The sequence below is a fragment of the Schistocerca nitens genome, chromosome 4 (assembly GCF_023898315.1).
Source record: "Schistocerca nitens isolate TAMUIC-IGC-003100 chromosome 4, iqSchNite1.1, whole genome shotgun sequence".
In the NCBI taxonomy this organism is placed as follows: Eukaryota; Metazoa; Arthropoda; class Insecta; order Orthoptera; family Acrididae; genus Schistocerca; species Schistocerca nitens.
Window position 1 is genome coordinate 491,918,266 of NC_064617.1, and position 13,822 is coordinate 491,932,087.

Genomic DNA, 13,822 nt, shown 5'->3' on the forward strand with positions numbered 1-13,822 from the left:
CCGAACAGTCGATCGCCGGGGTTCCAATGCGCGAACGCAGCATCATGCCACACTTTTAACGCAAATTATTTGTATTTGAGATGTCCGTCAGAGTTCCGGTTTGGAGCAGATGACAATATGATGAATTCGTAAGAGGTTGAAAAAAATTAACCAACCAGTTGCAAAACAAAGGTTTATTAGCCCTTGACCTGGGTTTCGATATTTCTAAAAATATCTTCTTCAGAAGGAGTGGGCCTTGTTACATCACATGTTGGTACATTTAGATTAGCTGAAGCCGAGCGGCTCTTGTCATACATAAAATTGACGAAACAAAAATTATCCAAAACCATGGATTTAGATAGCAGCCGGATTACATTTAGCGTACTTCAGAATGAATCCTGACCAGCAAATGTCCACAGGTAGATACTCCTGTCAACATAGATTGTAAAATGTAGCAAGTATTTTATCCTGTGACTCATGTTACAATTTTATGTTGACAAAAACCTCTACTTGTGAGCATTTACTAGGGAGCATCCATTCTGAAATGCACTAAATGCAATCTGGCTCCTATATAAAGCCGTGGCTTAGGATAATCCTTGTTTTGTCAATTTTATATATGACAAGAGCCGCTCGGTTTCAGGTAATCTAACGTACCATCATGAGATGTAACAAGGCTCACTCCTTTTGAAGTTCTTTTTAGAAATATCGAAACCTAGATCAACGGCTAATAAACCTTCGTTTCTGCAACTGGTTGGCTGATTTTCTCAAACTTTTCAGATTTACACAGCTGCTGTTCCGCACTCCTGTTTAAGATTTTGAGTTCGGAAGATTTCGCCCACATAATATCTTCACGGAAGAACTTTCCGGCATGTCGAAATTTCGGTAATGTCGTCAGGAAAAGCATTTTCGTAAAATTTTCGTGTATAGTCTTAAAAATTCATTCCCGCAGATGAAACTAAAATGGCCGGCCGGGGTGGCCGAGCGGTTCTAGGCGCTACAGTCTGGAGCCGCGCGACCGCTACGGTCGCAGGTTCGAATCCTGTCTCGGGCATGGATGTGTGTGGTGTCCTTAGGTTAGTTAGGTTTATAATTTTTAACATTTTTATGCAGCGACAGCAACTGATATTGTTTACATATGAATATACAGCCTACAGTAGCATGTCTGAAATTTTTATAAATTCTCTGGAATTGTTTTTTTTCCAATATTACCCGGAATTAGTGAACATCATCATCTTTTATGCGAGATACGTGGATGACATTCTTCTACTGGTTAATAATTCTCCAGAAGGGATAGAGCAAATTTTCGCAACGTTTAACAGTCTACATGAAAATATAAAATTCACACAAGAATTGGGATCAGCTGATAGATCACTAAATCATCTTGATTTAACGTTGACTATTAAAGATGCTAAAATAGAGTTCAACATATTCCGGAAGGCAACTTATTCAGACAACATCATCCCGGCCGATTCAACCCACCCCCAAGCGCATAAAATGGCGTTTTTCTATTCTAGTATCCATCGGGCGATTTCTATTCCGTTTTCAGATGTCAACCTCGAAAAAGAATTTAAAATTCTCGAGAGTATTGCACAGAATAATGGCTATGATCCAAAAATAGTGAGGCAGTTATATCATAAGAAAACGCGAAAAAGGACAACGACTTTAGTAAACACAAATACTCAAACCCAAGATCAGATCAAGAAATGGTTGTCGGTTCCTTATATAGGTAATGTCTCCTACAAGATAGGGCGCCTGTTGAAAAATTCAGGTTTTAAAATTTCCTACTCGACGAGTAATAGTTTAAAGCAAAATTTGGTTCATTCCCTTGAGAAAGACGGCGTATATAAGGCGAAATCAGGCGTATATAAGATTATGTGTGATGATTGCCCAAGTTATTACATAGGTCAAACAGGCAGAGATATAGCAGTAAGGTTTAAAGAACATCTTCCAATAAAGGGCGTAGGAACACGGGGGTCAGCCTTTGCGGAACATCTGGTGCAAATGGCTCATACACCTAAACCTTTACGTGACACAGAGCTACTACATCATGAAGTAAAGGGATATAGACTCGACACGCTTGAGGAACTACAAATTTATGCACACCTAATTACAGATAGAGTCAATTTACTGAACAATCAACTGTATCTAAAAAATAGGGCCTACTTCGAAGGCTTCCAGCCTATATTAGGTTTACAATAATTCATAATGCATGTGACCATTACAGTTTCTGTAATAATAGAACCTTTCCTACAGATGTACATACGAGATTTGTTGGTCAGTTTATAAGGCTCTGTAGTAGAATGTAAAACGTAGTCATGCTGGATACTGTAATTAACTTACAATAGTAAAATATAAAATTAATTCATAGCAAAAAGGTTGTCTGACGCGTGCGTAATAAGAGTTTGATTCTATACGTCTCGCGCATGCGCGCCGCCCTCTGTGAGGCAGACCGCGAAGCCCTCGCGGTCCTCAGTATCTAGTCACACGACGAGGCCCATACAACGGGCTTAAAGTGAATTTGCTACAGCTTGTTTAGTAGAAGTGACAAAACCTTATGGTTATGCTTCAAGTTTTATAAAGTTGACTTAGGACACGGCCTGTTTTAGGCAAACATTTAAATAATATTTTATGTAAGTAGTACACGTTGCATCCTGTAGGATGACCATATTTAATATAATTTACTAGCGCATTATAACATTAACTTGTTGCAGGTTCTGAAGAAGACGTTATTACTAACGTTGAAACCTAGGTAAACGATAAAGTTAACCTGCAACTGTAGGCTGTATATTCTTATATAGTTAGGTTTAAGTAGTTCTAAGTTCTAGGGGACTGATGACCTCAGATGTTAAGTCTCATTGTGCTCAGAGCCATTTGAACCTAAAATGTAAACATCGTGCAGCTCTTCCAAAAGGCATTAATGCCACTCCAAATTTTTTGTATGGAATAGATTGCTCGTGTGAGGGGGTCGAATGAAATGTAAGATTACTCGTATGCTCCGCGGAGTCTGTTGCAACTCTGGTGTGCACTTCCTCGTGTTCCAGTCAATGTGTGAGTCCCAGTTTGCGACTTTGAGCAATTGAATGATACGTAAGACTACACGTATGTTCCAGCGCAAGACGTGGCAGCTGTGGTGTCCGCCTGCACCTGTTCCTGCCAGTGTGTCAGTCCCAAAGTAGTTGTGACCAGAGTCAGCTGGGGTAGTTGGGTGCGCGGCGAGGATGGTCGTGGCGGCTCCCGTTAGGCGCGCGCGCCTCTCCGCCGGCAGCGCTCGGTCGCAGTGTAGTGCATTGCCCCTGGCAGGCAGGAGGTGCTCCGCGGAGGAAGTGGCCAGGGACGCGGCGACCGGCCGGTCGGCCTGGTGTGGCGGCGTCGGCGTCGCCGGCTGTTGCGCAAGGCGCTGCAACGCCCACGCCCTCCGGGCCGCCTCCCAGCCGCCCACAGGCCTCGCTTCTGACGTCATGCGGGGGCGTCGCTTGCCTTCATTGATTTTTCCATCATTGCTTCCCGTGCTTGTCGTCTAAGACGCACAGTAACATGTTACTGTTGACGTTAATCCGCCCACTCTCTCTGCAACAGTACATAAGACACGAATCTTTCTTACTTAATTGCCTTTCCTGCTGTTTGTGACGTCCGTCTTAGAGTGTAGTAACAGTTTCTACAAAATAGGACTGGGCTGTGCACTGTGCAGTGCAGCAAAATTTCTTTTTAGAACACCAAATTTGGTAGATAGGAGATCCGCAACTGAGAGGCATGCACTTTTTATTATTTTTTTTAAAGAGATCCGCTTCCTTTGTATTAATTATTTATTCAAACCACGAATGATTTCCGGGTTTTAAAATTCCATAGTCACATGACAATACTGGGACATAAAGGGGAGAGGAGGGGATAAATGCACTGAAGTGCCAAAGAAGTTGGTACATCTGTCTAATATCGTATAGGGCCTCTGCGAGCACGCGGAAGTGTTGCAACACGATGTGGCATGGACTCGACTAACGTCTGAAGCAGTGATGGAGGTAATTGACACCATGAATCCTGTATGGCTGTTCACAAATCCTTAAGAGTACGAGGGGGTGGAGATCTCATCTGAACAGCATATTGCAAGGCATACCAGATGTGCTCAGTAATGTTCATGTTTGGGGAGTTTGGTGGCCAGCGGAAATGTTTAAACTTAGAAGAGTGTTCCAGGAGCCACTCTGCAGCAGTTCTGGACGTATGGGGTGTCGCATTGTCCTGCAGGAATTGCCCGAGTCCGTCGCAGTGTACAACGGACATGAATGGATGCAGGTGATCAGACAGGATGCTTACGTACTTGTCACCTGTCAGGGCCGTATCTAGATGTATTAGGGGTCCTATATCACTCCAACTGCACACGCCCCACACCATTACACAGCCTCCACTAGCTTGAACAGTCCTCTGCTGACATGCAGCGTCCATGGATTCATGAGCTTGTCTCCATACCCGTACACGTTCATCCGCTCGATGAATTTGAAACAAGACTCGTCTGACCAGGCATCATGTTTCCAGTCATCAACAGTCCTATGTCAGTGTTGACGGGTCCAGCTGAAGCGTAAAGCTTTGTGTCATGAAGTCATTAATGGTACACGAATGGGTCTTCGGCTCTGAAAGCCCATATCGATGATGTTTCGTTGAATGGTTCGCACGCTGACACTTGTTGATGACGTAGCATTGAAATCTGCAGCAATTTGCGGAAGGGCTGCACTTCTGTCACGTTTAACGATTCTCTTCAGTCGTCGTTGGTCCCGTTCTTGCAGGATCTTTTTCCGGCCGCGGCGATGTCGGAGATTTGATGTTTTACCGGATTCCAGATATTTACGATATACTCGTGAAACGGTCGTACGGGAAAATCCCGATTTCACCGCTACCTCGGAGATGCTATGTCCCATCGCTCGTGCTTCGACTACGACACCACTTTCAAACTCACTTAAATCTTGATAACCTGCCATTGTAGCAGCAGTAACCTATCTAACAACTGCGCGAGATACTTGTTGTCTTATATCGGCGTTGCCGACCGCAATGCTGTACTCTGTCTGTTAACAGGGCTCTGTATTTGAATATGCTTGCCTATACCAGTTTCTTTGGCGCTTCATTGAATAACGCAACATATGTCTAAAAACCGACAGAGCAGGCTGCCGGAATAAGACGACTTACTGTGTTTGGTAACACGTAACACAGCGGTCGGGCCAGTCAGTGCAAGAGCTCCAATCGCTGCATTTTAACGGAACTAGAAAAAAAAGGGTGTGCCCTATAATGAAACTGATCTAAAAATGTAACGGCCAGGCGGGTGGGAGGGAGTAAACCGGAACGGAGAACAAACACAATACTGACACTCTGCCGCCGGGAAGCCGCCCGGTGGGAACGCCAGCCACTACTGCAGTGGTTCCCAACATTTCTGAGACCGTTACCCGTGAATGCAATCAGATATTAGCTAATTACCACACCCTGCCCCCTCCTCCCCACACATAAACGTGTACAATCGCACCACCATTGCCAACATTAGTGCCTAACTAAATTTTAAAATGGAAAACAACTTTTTTTAAATAATCAAAAATAAATAATATTCAGTTTTAGTTTGTCTATGTGAATATCAAACCAAGAACTAATTAGTCAACTACGCAATTGGTAGTGCTTATTTATACGACCCAGTTTTATGATGATGAAGTGGTTCTCGCTGCATCACAAATACTACCTACAACTCCTCCTCAAAAAAGAAATCCGCCAAGCATCTACAGTGAGGGTGGACACTTTTTGCAATTTATGGTCTATTGCAGGAACTACCAACAACTACGTTCGAATTCACTTTGGTCCGACGTAGTGCACTAACAGCCACACAGACCACTGTCGTGATCACGACCGGCACTTGCAACGTATTGTGGCCATTACACACGAGCCGTCGGTGGTCAGTACAGCAGCTCCACCTGCAGGCTTGGCTACCATTTATGTTCAAACATGTATTTCTCGCGGTGTTTCCATACTTTTGTTCAACCCCTGTAATTAGTGGCGCGGAGGAGACTGTTCGGGGCCTGCCAAAGGAAAAGCAGAGAAGTTCGTTCGCGAACCCTGCAGGCTCATCGACAATTCCCGACTTCCTGCGGCGCAACGGGAGGCTCTCCGATTCTAGAGAGATGATGTTGAAGCCATGGTCCTAATAGCCAATAAAGGGCATATAGCGGTGCTGATGCGTACCGACGACTACCGGCACAAAAGCGGCTCACTGCCGTGAGTACAAGAAGCTCAAGAAGGACCCAACCATGACGATGAGTAGGAAAACGGTTGCCGTGTTGAAGAGGCCAGATTTGCCACAGCAAGTCAAGAACCGACTGTATCCTAGGGCGGCAGCCATACAGGGCCTGTAAGGACTAAAGAAAAATTCACAAGGAAGCTGTGCCTCTGCGGTCAATACTCGACACTATTTATTCTCACAGGGCAAATCCGTACTATGCTTCTAAAATCTCTTGTAGGACACTGCAGTAACCAAGTAAAGAACTCGGCCAAATTCGCGAAAGTTATTAAGGGAATGGACTCACATTCGGGAGGACGTCGGTTCAATCCCGCGTCCGGCCATCCTAATTTAGGTTTTCCGTGATTTCCCTAAATCGCTCCAGGCAAATTCCGGGATGGTTCCTTTGAAAGGGCACGGCCGACTTCCTTCCCCGTCCTTCCCTAATCCGATGAGACCGATGACCTCGCTGTTTGGTCTCTTCCCCCAAATAACCCAACCATCTTAAGGGAATGCGACTGCAGCAGGGTGACCTGCTCGTGTTACGTCCCTCTTCACGAAAGTATCAAGACTCCAGACCCTCCTTCGAGCCGCAAACAGTTAAACTTATCGAGCATGTACGGACTACCTCCTGCTTCAGTGTCAACGGGGAGTTTTTTGAACAGATAGATGGAGTTTCCACGGGATTCCCATTGGCCCCCGTAATTGTAAATCTCTACCTTGAACAATCTGAGGAACTGGTACTTTAGAGTTCCCAAGCACTCCTTCAGCAACGCCGACAATACTTTCGTGACGGGGGAGCATGTCTGGATGAGTCTCTGGATCAGTTTAACAGTAGCCATTAAACATTGCATTCACTGTGGAAATAGAGGATAATGGATGTATGGATGTCTCCCTTTCTTGGATATGTTAATAATAAAGAAGACAGATGGCACACTCGGTTATGCAATAAATAGGAAGAAAACCGGCTCAGACCTTTACCTGTTAGCCGCGCGGTGTGAGGCGCCAAGTCACAGAGTGCGCGGCGTCTCCCGCCGAAGGTGCGAGTCCTTCCTCGGGCATGGCTGTGTGTGTTGTTCTTAGCATAAGTTAGTGTAAGTTAGTTTAAGTAGTGTGTAAGTCCAGGGACCGATGATCTCAGCAGTTTCGTCCCTTAGGATTTCACACACATTTGAACATTTGTTACGTGCTTGCAACGAGCTACCGTCATACAGAGGACATGCAGACAGTGCTGACTACCACATCGGTCGTTCGTCGCCTGTGACGTCCTAGCCGAGCTGCAATATTTGAAAGAAATGCTCCGTAAAAGTGGACGTAGAGAAACATAGAGTAGAAGGTCATTTAAGAAAAGAAAAGCTGCAGGAAGCCGCGAAGAGGGGGAAGGAGACAAGAGCTCGCTTTCCTTCCTTACAGTGGGCTAGTCTCCGCCAAAATTGCGAGGCTTCTGTGAAAATACAACATCAAAACTTTCATTCGACCACCTCCTAAGGCGAAAGAGTTCCTTTTCCCTGCGAAAGATCCACTAAAATGTACCAGGGGTATACAACGTCTCTCGTGAATGTAGGGATCAATGCATCGAGCAAACGCAGCGCTGTATCTCGAAACGCAGTGAAGTGTGAATTGTTTTGAAACTTCCCAGCAGAAAGTTTGGAATGTAGGAACGAGACAGCAGTAGAAGATGACGTTTGACGCCGGGTCCTGGGTTGTGTTTGGATAACTCAGTAGGTAAGAGCATCGCCCGCGAAAGGAAAAGCCTATGAGTCGAGACTCAGCCCGTCACACAGTTTCAATGTCCTAGGAAGCTTCAGAACGCCAACACTCCCCTGCATAGTGAGAGATTCATTCCATTGTCGTAGACTTGTGTTACAGTATGTGTGGCGCAGCTCTGAGACATTAGCTCCACTGATTCCTCATTGTTGGATTACAGTGGGCTGTTGGGTCAGCATGTGTGATTATGAGTTAGATATAACACTGACAGCGGATGAGGTGATCCCTGTTGTTTATTTGGTCCTCCGACTTGTGCCCACAGGAGATACTGGACGCTCGCCTGGACGCCCGGGTGGACGAGATGATGCAGCGCGGCCTGGTGGCCGAACTGGAAGACGTGCACCGCCGCTACAACCAGCAGCGCCTACTGGAGAAGCGGTGAGTACCCTGCCCTCCGCTCACTCCATTCCTTTGCTGCTACTGTGCAGTCTCCGCGACTCACTGCCTCGTTACGCTTACTCTTGCAGAAAGTGTGAATTGAGGACCAGTGTTTAATGGCGTCGGTGCTGGCTTTCATCAGTTATGGAGGCAATCGTTCTCCAGATATTGGATGATTTGTTGTAATTTACTTTCAGGCCTACTTTCGGACTTGCCCTACTAGTGCCGTTCATGCATTATTAAGTCTGTCTGCACTGGAGGCAAACGTAACTATGTCGTCAGTAAAATGATGGTACTTCTCGTATGGTCCTTCAACACGTATCCCGTCTTCGTTTTCCCAGTTTGACAGTGCGTGCGCGTACTTGTTTTAGGGACCCCATCTACACTCTTATCAGCGCCGCTATTTCACTAGTAACAGGAACAGTCTCCTTTCTTTTGTTTCTAGGTAGTAAACCAGGAGATATTTCCCTGAATATGCAGTGACGGGCTATGGCCATGTCTTGGTGATTCTCACGTGTCCCCTCAACATTGTTGCCGTTTGGGCAACAGAAAATGCTAGCACAATATCCATCAGAAATTGTTAAGTACGCGATTCGGCATCAAATGGTAATATCGACAGCACGTACAGTAGATTGAAGAATAATCATATCGGTGCACACAAGCTATAACTGCATGGCAACCACGAGCGCATCCACAGTACACAGTTTTGGAAGAGGGGGTTCACAGTATGTTCCTCCCCCCCCTGCCCCCTTCCACAAATACAACTGTCCATTGTCCTAATTTGTAACGTGCAAATGCGACAGATTTTAGTAGCAATAACAATAAAAAAGGTTTTAATATAGTTATTAAAAGTTTGTGGGACCTTCATATGTCTTGCAGTTGATTTAAGAAGAATAACAAAATGGTTCAAATGGCTCTGAGCACTATGGGACTCAACTGCTGAGGTCATTAGTCCCCTAGAACTTAGAACTAGTTAAACCTAACTAACCTAAGGACATCACAAACATCCATGCCCGAGGCAGGATTCGAACCTGCGACCGTAGCGGTCTTGCGGTTCCAGGCTGCAGCGCCTTTAACCGCACGGCCACTTCGGCCGGCGAAGAATAACAGCAACAAGCTGTCACGAGTTTGACACCATTATAGCCTATATATATAATAATAAATTCGAGTACCCCGCCACATTGTTCCGTTAGTAAGCTATGGCTTATCTCTGGAACTACTGTAGGAATTCTGATATGATTAACTTATTCGCGAGCAAGGTTTGTGTATATAATTTATTGTTCATAGTAACGATGAGGGGCTAATGTATATTGTTATTTGTTCCATATTTAATTGGTGTTTGGATTGACTCGGGAAAAGAAGTAAAGAGCCGCCGCAACCCCACAGAGCAGCCAGTCTTGACCAGTCTCTGTTCGTAGTAGGTGGTTACAATTAAAGTGCAGCTACACACAGAGGCTCACTGTGGTCTGTAATTATCGTACGGCAGTAAGTCTTGGTAGATATGCTAGTACGTTAATGCGGAACCGATCCGCGCTGGAAAAAAATTTGTTCCAAATTTGGCCACCAGGTGCAAATCTGGCGCTGTGAATGGAAGACGTATAGAAATGTTTACGCACGCAACGGATTAGGAACGGGACGTAGGCAGAAAAGGTCAAAAAAGGGAGAAGGCATTTTGTTGATTTTATTAGTAACCGCCGCTTACACAATTTGTGCAAGGACGTCAACGAGATGCAGTGCAGCGCTAAAAAATCCCTACAATATAATATCGACTCCCTCTCCAAATTACAAATTTCTAACCTTAGCTGTTTGGGCTGAGCGATGATAAGTTAATGAATTATCAGGACTTTACCTTTAATATATGGAGATACCAAGTCGTCCGGCAGTAGACACTTAGTGCTACCCGCGCGAAGCTAGGATGGGCCTCTTGATTACATGTAAACTCGGAAAGTGTACTCGCCACTATCAGTATTTCACTGAGCACTAGAATTGTGTGCAGAGGTCTGCAAACTGTGATTACGTCAGCGTGTTAGTCGGGAGGATGGCGTTTCTTCCCGTTGTTTTACGGGACGGTTAGTCTTTCTATTGTTTTGTTCCTAGAGGAGAGTTTATTCCTTTCTGCCTTAGCTTATTCAAGATTTTCTACGTCGCTGGATGTACTTGTGGACACACAAAGCAATGCGGAGTTGTTTTTAGCAGCAGGAGACTAGTTTGTGAGTGGCTTCCTTTGCCTGGTTGGAGTGTTTTCAGTTGGCGCCAGGTTGCAGGATCATGCGCGTGGACAAGCAATACAATGTGTTAAACATAGATTGTAATTTACTAGATTTCCTTGCCATTTTCGAGACACATTACATGTGACGTTTTTACGCGGAAGCTGGCTGAAAGATTAAGAGTTGTTGTATGTAAGAATATGCTAACGGTCTTGCCGCAGTGTTAACACCGATTCCCGTGAGATCACCGAAGTTAAGCGCTGTCGGTTTTGGCTAGCACTTGGATGGGTGACCGTCCGGTCTGCCGTACCGCTGTTGGCAAACGGGGTGCACTCAGCCCTTGTGTGGAAAACTGAGAAGCTACTTCATCTACATCTACATCTACATGATTACTCTGCAATTCACATTTAAGTGCTTTGCAGAGGGTTCATCGAACCACAATCATACTATCTCTCTACCATTCCACTCCCGAACAGCGCGCGGGAAAAACGAACACTTAAACCTTTCTGTTCGAACTCTGATTTCTCTTTCTTTATTTTGATGATCATTCCTACCTATGTAGGTTCGGCCCAACAAAATATTTTCGCATTCGGAAGAGAAAGTTGGTGACTGCCCGCATCTCGTGGTCATGCGGTAGCGTGCTCGCTTCCCACGCCCGGGTTCCCGGGTTCGATTCCCGGCGGGGTCAGGGATTTTCTGTGCCTCGTGATGGCTGGGTGTTGTGTGCTGTCCTTAGGTTAGTTAGGTTTAAGTAGTTCTAAGTTCTAGGGGACTGATCACCATAGATGTTAAGTCCCATGGTGCTCAGAGCCATTTGAACCAAAGTTGGTGACTGAAATTTCGTAAATAGATCTCGCCGCGACGAAAAACGTCTTTGCTTTAATGACTTCCATCCCAACTCGCGTATCATATCTGCCACACTCTCTCCCCTAATACGTGATAATACAAAACGAGCTGCCCTTTTTTGCACCCTTTCGATATTCTCCGTGAATCCCACCTGGTAAGGATCCCACACCGCGCAGCAATATTCTAACAGAGGACGAACGAGTGTAGTGTAAGCTGTCTCTTTAGTGGACTTGTTGCATCTTCTAAGTGTCCTGCCAATGAAACGCAACCTTTGGCTCGCCTTCCCCACAATATTATCTATGTGGTCTTTCCAACTGAAGTTGTTCGTAATTTTAACACCCAGGTACTTAGTTGAATTGACAGCCTTGAGAATTGTACTATTTATCAAGTAATCGAGTTGCAACGGATTTCTTTTGGAACTCATGTGGATCACCTCACACTTTTCGTTATTTAGCGTCAACTGCCACCTGCCACACCATACAGCAATCTTTTCTAAATCGCTTTGCAACTGATACTGGTCTTCGGATGACCTTACTAGACGGTAAATTACAGCATCATCTGCGAACAACCTAAGAGAAATGCTCAGATTGTCACCCAGGTCATTTATATAGATCAGGAACGGCAGAGGTCCCAGGGCGCTTCCGTGGGGAACACCTGGTATCACTTCAGTTTTACTCGATGATTTGCCGTCTATTACTACGAACTGCGACCTTCCTGACAGGAAATCACGAATCCAGTCGCACAACTGAGACGATACACCATAGGCCCGCAGCTTGATTAGAAGTCGCTTGTGAGGAACGGTGTCAAAAGCTTTCCGGAAATCTAGAAATACGGAATCAACTTGAGATCCCCTGTCGATAGCGGCCATTACTTCGTGCGAATAAAGAGCTAGCTGCGTTGCACAAGAACGATGTTTTCTGAAACCATGCTGATTACATATCAATAGATCGTTCCCTTCGAGGTGATTCATAATGTTTGAATACAGCATATGCTCCAAAAACTTACTGCAAACCGACGTCAATGATGTATGTCTGTAGTTCGATGGATTACTCCCACTACCCTTCTTAAACACTGGTGCGACCTGCGCAATTTTCCAATCTGTAGGTACAGATCTATCGGTGAGTGAGCGGTTGTATATGATTGCTAAGTAGTGAGCTATTGTATCAGCGTAATCTGAAAGGAACCTAATCGGTATACAATCTGGACCTGAAGACTTGCCCGTATCAAGCGATTTGAGTTGCTTCGCAACCTCTAAGGTATCTACTTCTAAGAAACTCATGCTAGCAGCTGTTCGTGTTTCAAATTCTGGAATATTCCATTCGTCTTCCCTGGTGAAGGAATTTCGGAAAACTGCGTTCAATAACTCCGCTTTAGCGGCACAGTCGTTGGTAACAGTACCATCGGCACTGCGCAGCGATGGTATTGACTGCGTCTTGCCGCTTGTGTACTTTACATACGACCAGAATTTCTTCGGATTTTCTACCAAATTTCGAGACAACGTTTCGTTGTGGAACCTATTCAAGGCATCTCGCATTGAAGTCCGTGCCAAATTTCGCGCGTCTGTAAATTTTAGCCATTCTTCGGAATTTCGCGTTCTTCTGAACTTCGCATGCTTTTTCCGTTGCCTCTGCAACTTGACTGAGAAGTAGCGGCTCCGCTCACGAAAACTGAAAACGGCCGGAAGAACGGTGTGCTAACCTGACACCCCTCCATACCCACATGCAGTGACGCCAATAGCCTGAGGATGCCACGGCGGTCGGTCATTGTCGTTGGGTCTTCCGAGACTTGTCCGGACGGAGTTTAGTTCAAAAATGGTTCAAATGGCTCTGAGCACTATGGAACTTAACAGCTGAGGTCATCAGTCCCCTAGAACTTATAACTACTTAAACCTAACTAACCTAAGGACATCACATACATCCATGCTCGAGGCAGGATTCGAACCTGCGACCGTAGCAGTCACGCGGTTCCGGACTGAAGTGCCTAGAACCGCACGGAGTTTAGTTCAGTTATACATAAAAATATAAACTGTAACATGACTTTACAATTCTAAAGTGGGCAGGGTAGACTGTTGAATGGTGGCTGAAAGGTTCTCAAGCAAAGAATGGGATTCCGGGACTAACAGTGCTCACTGTAATGTACGACAGAAAATCTTTGCTCAAGAGTTGGGTGGCGTCCTGGGATGGTTCTCAGGGCCTGCTCGGCGTATTCTGAAGTTGCTGTTTCCGCAAGTTAAATCCTGACGCGCCGCCCCAGTTGCGCCTGCCCCGAGTGTCCACTTGACCTGTAGCAGGTATCTATTCAGCATGGATGTCAAGAAGAGTGCTGCCATACCATTCCCATGGAACGCGAGAAACTTAGCTCAATCTGTTCAGTCAATCCTGACACTGTGTGTACTACATCCTCCAAT

The 13,822-nt window shown here is 45.4% G+C and overlaps 1 protein-coding gene across 1 annotated transcript in view; it reads left to right on the top strand.

Moving 5' to 3' along the window:
* The window catches only part of LOC126252381 (tRNA dimethylallyltransferase-like), a 587,735-nt gene that overhangs the window by 236,268 nt on the left and 337,645 nt on the right, over nt 1-13,822 (top strand). The window contains exon 3 of the mRNA XM_049953272.1: nt 8,247-8,362. Within this exon, the coding sequence (XP_049809229.1) occupies nt 8,247-8,362 (116 nt within the window). The remainder of the gene's footprint in view (nt 1-8,246; nt 8,363-13,822) is intronic.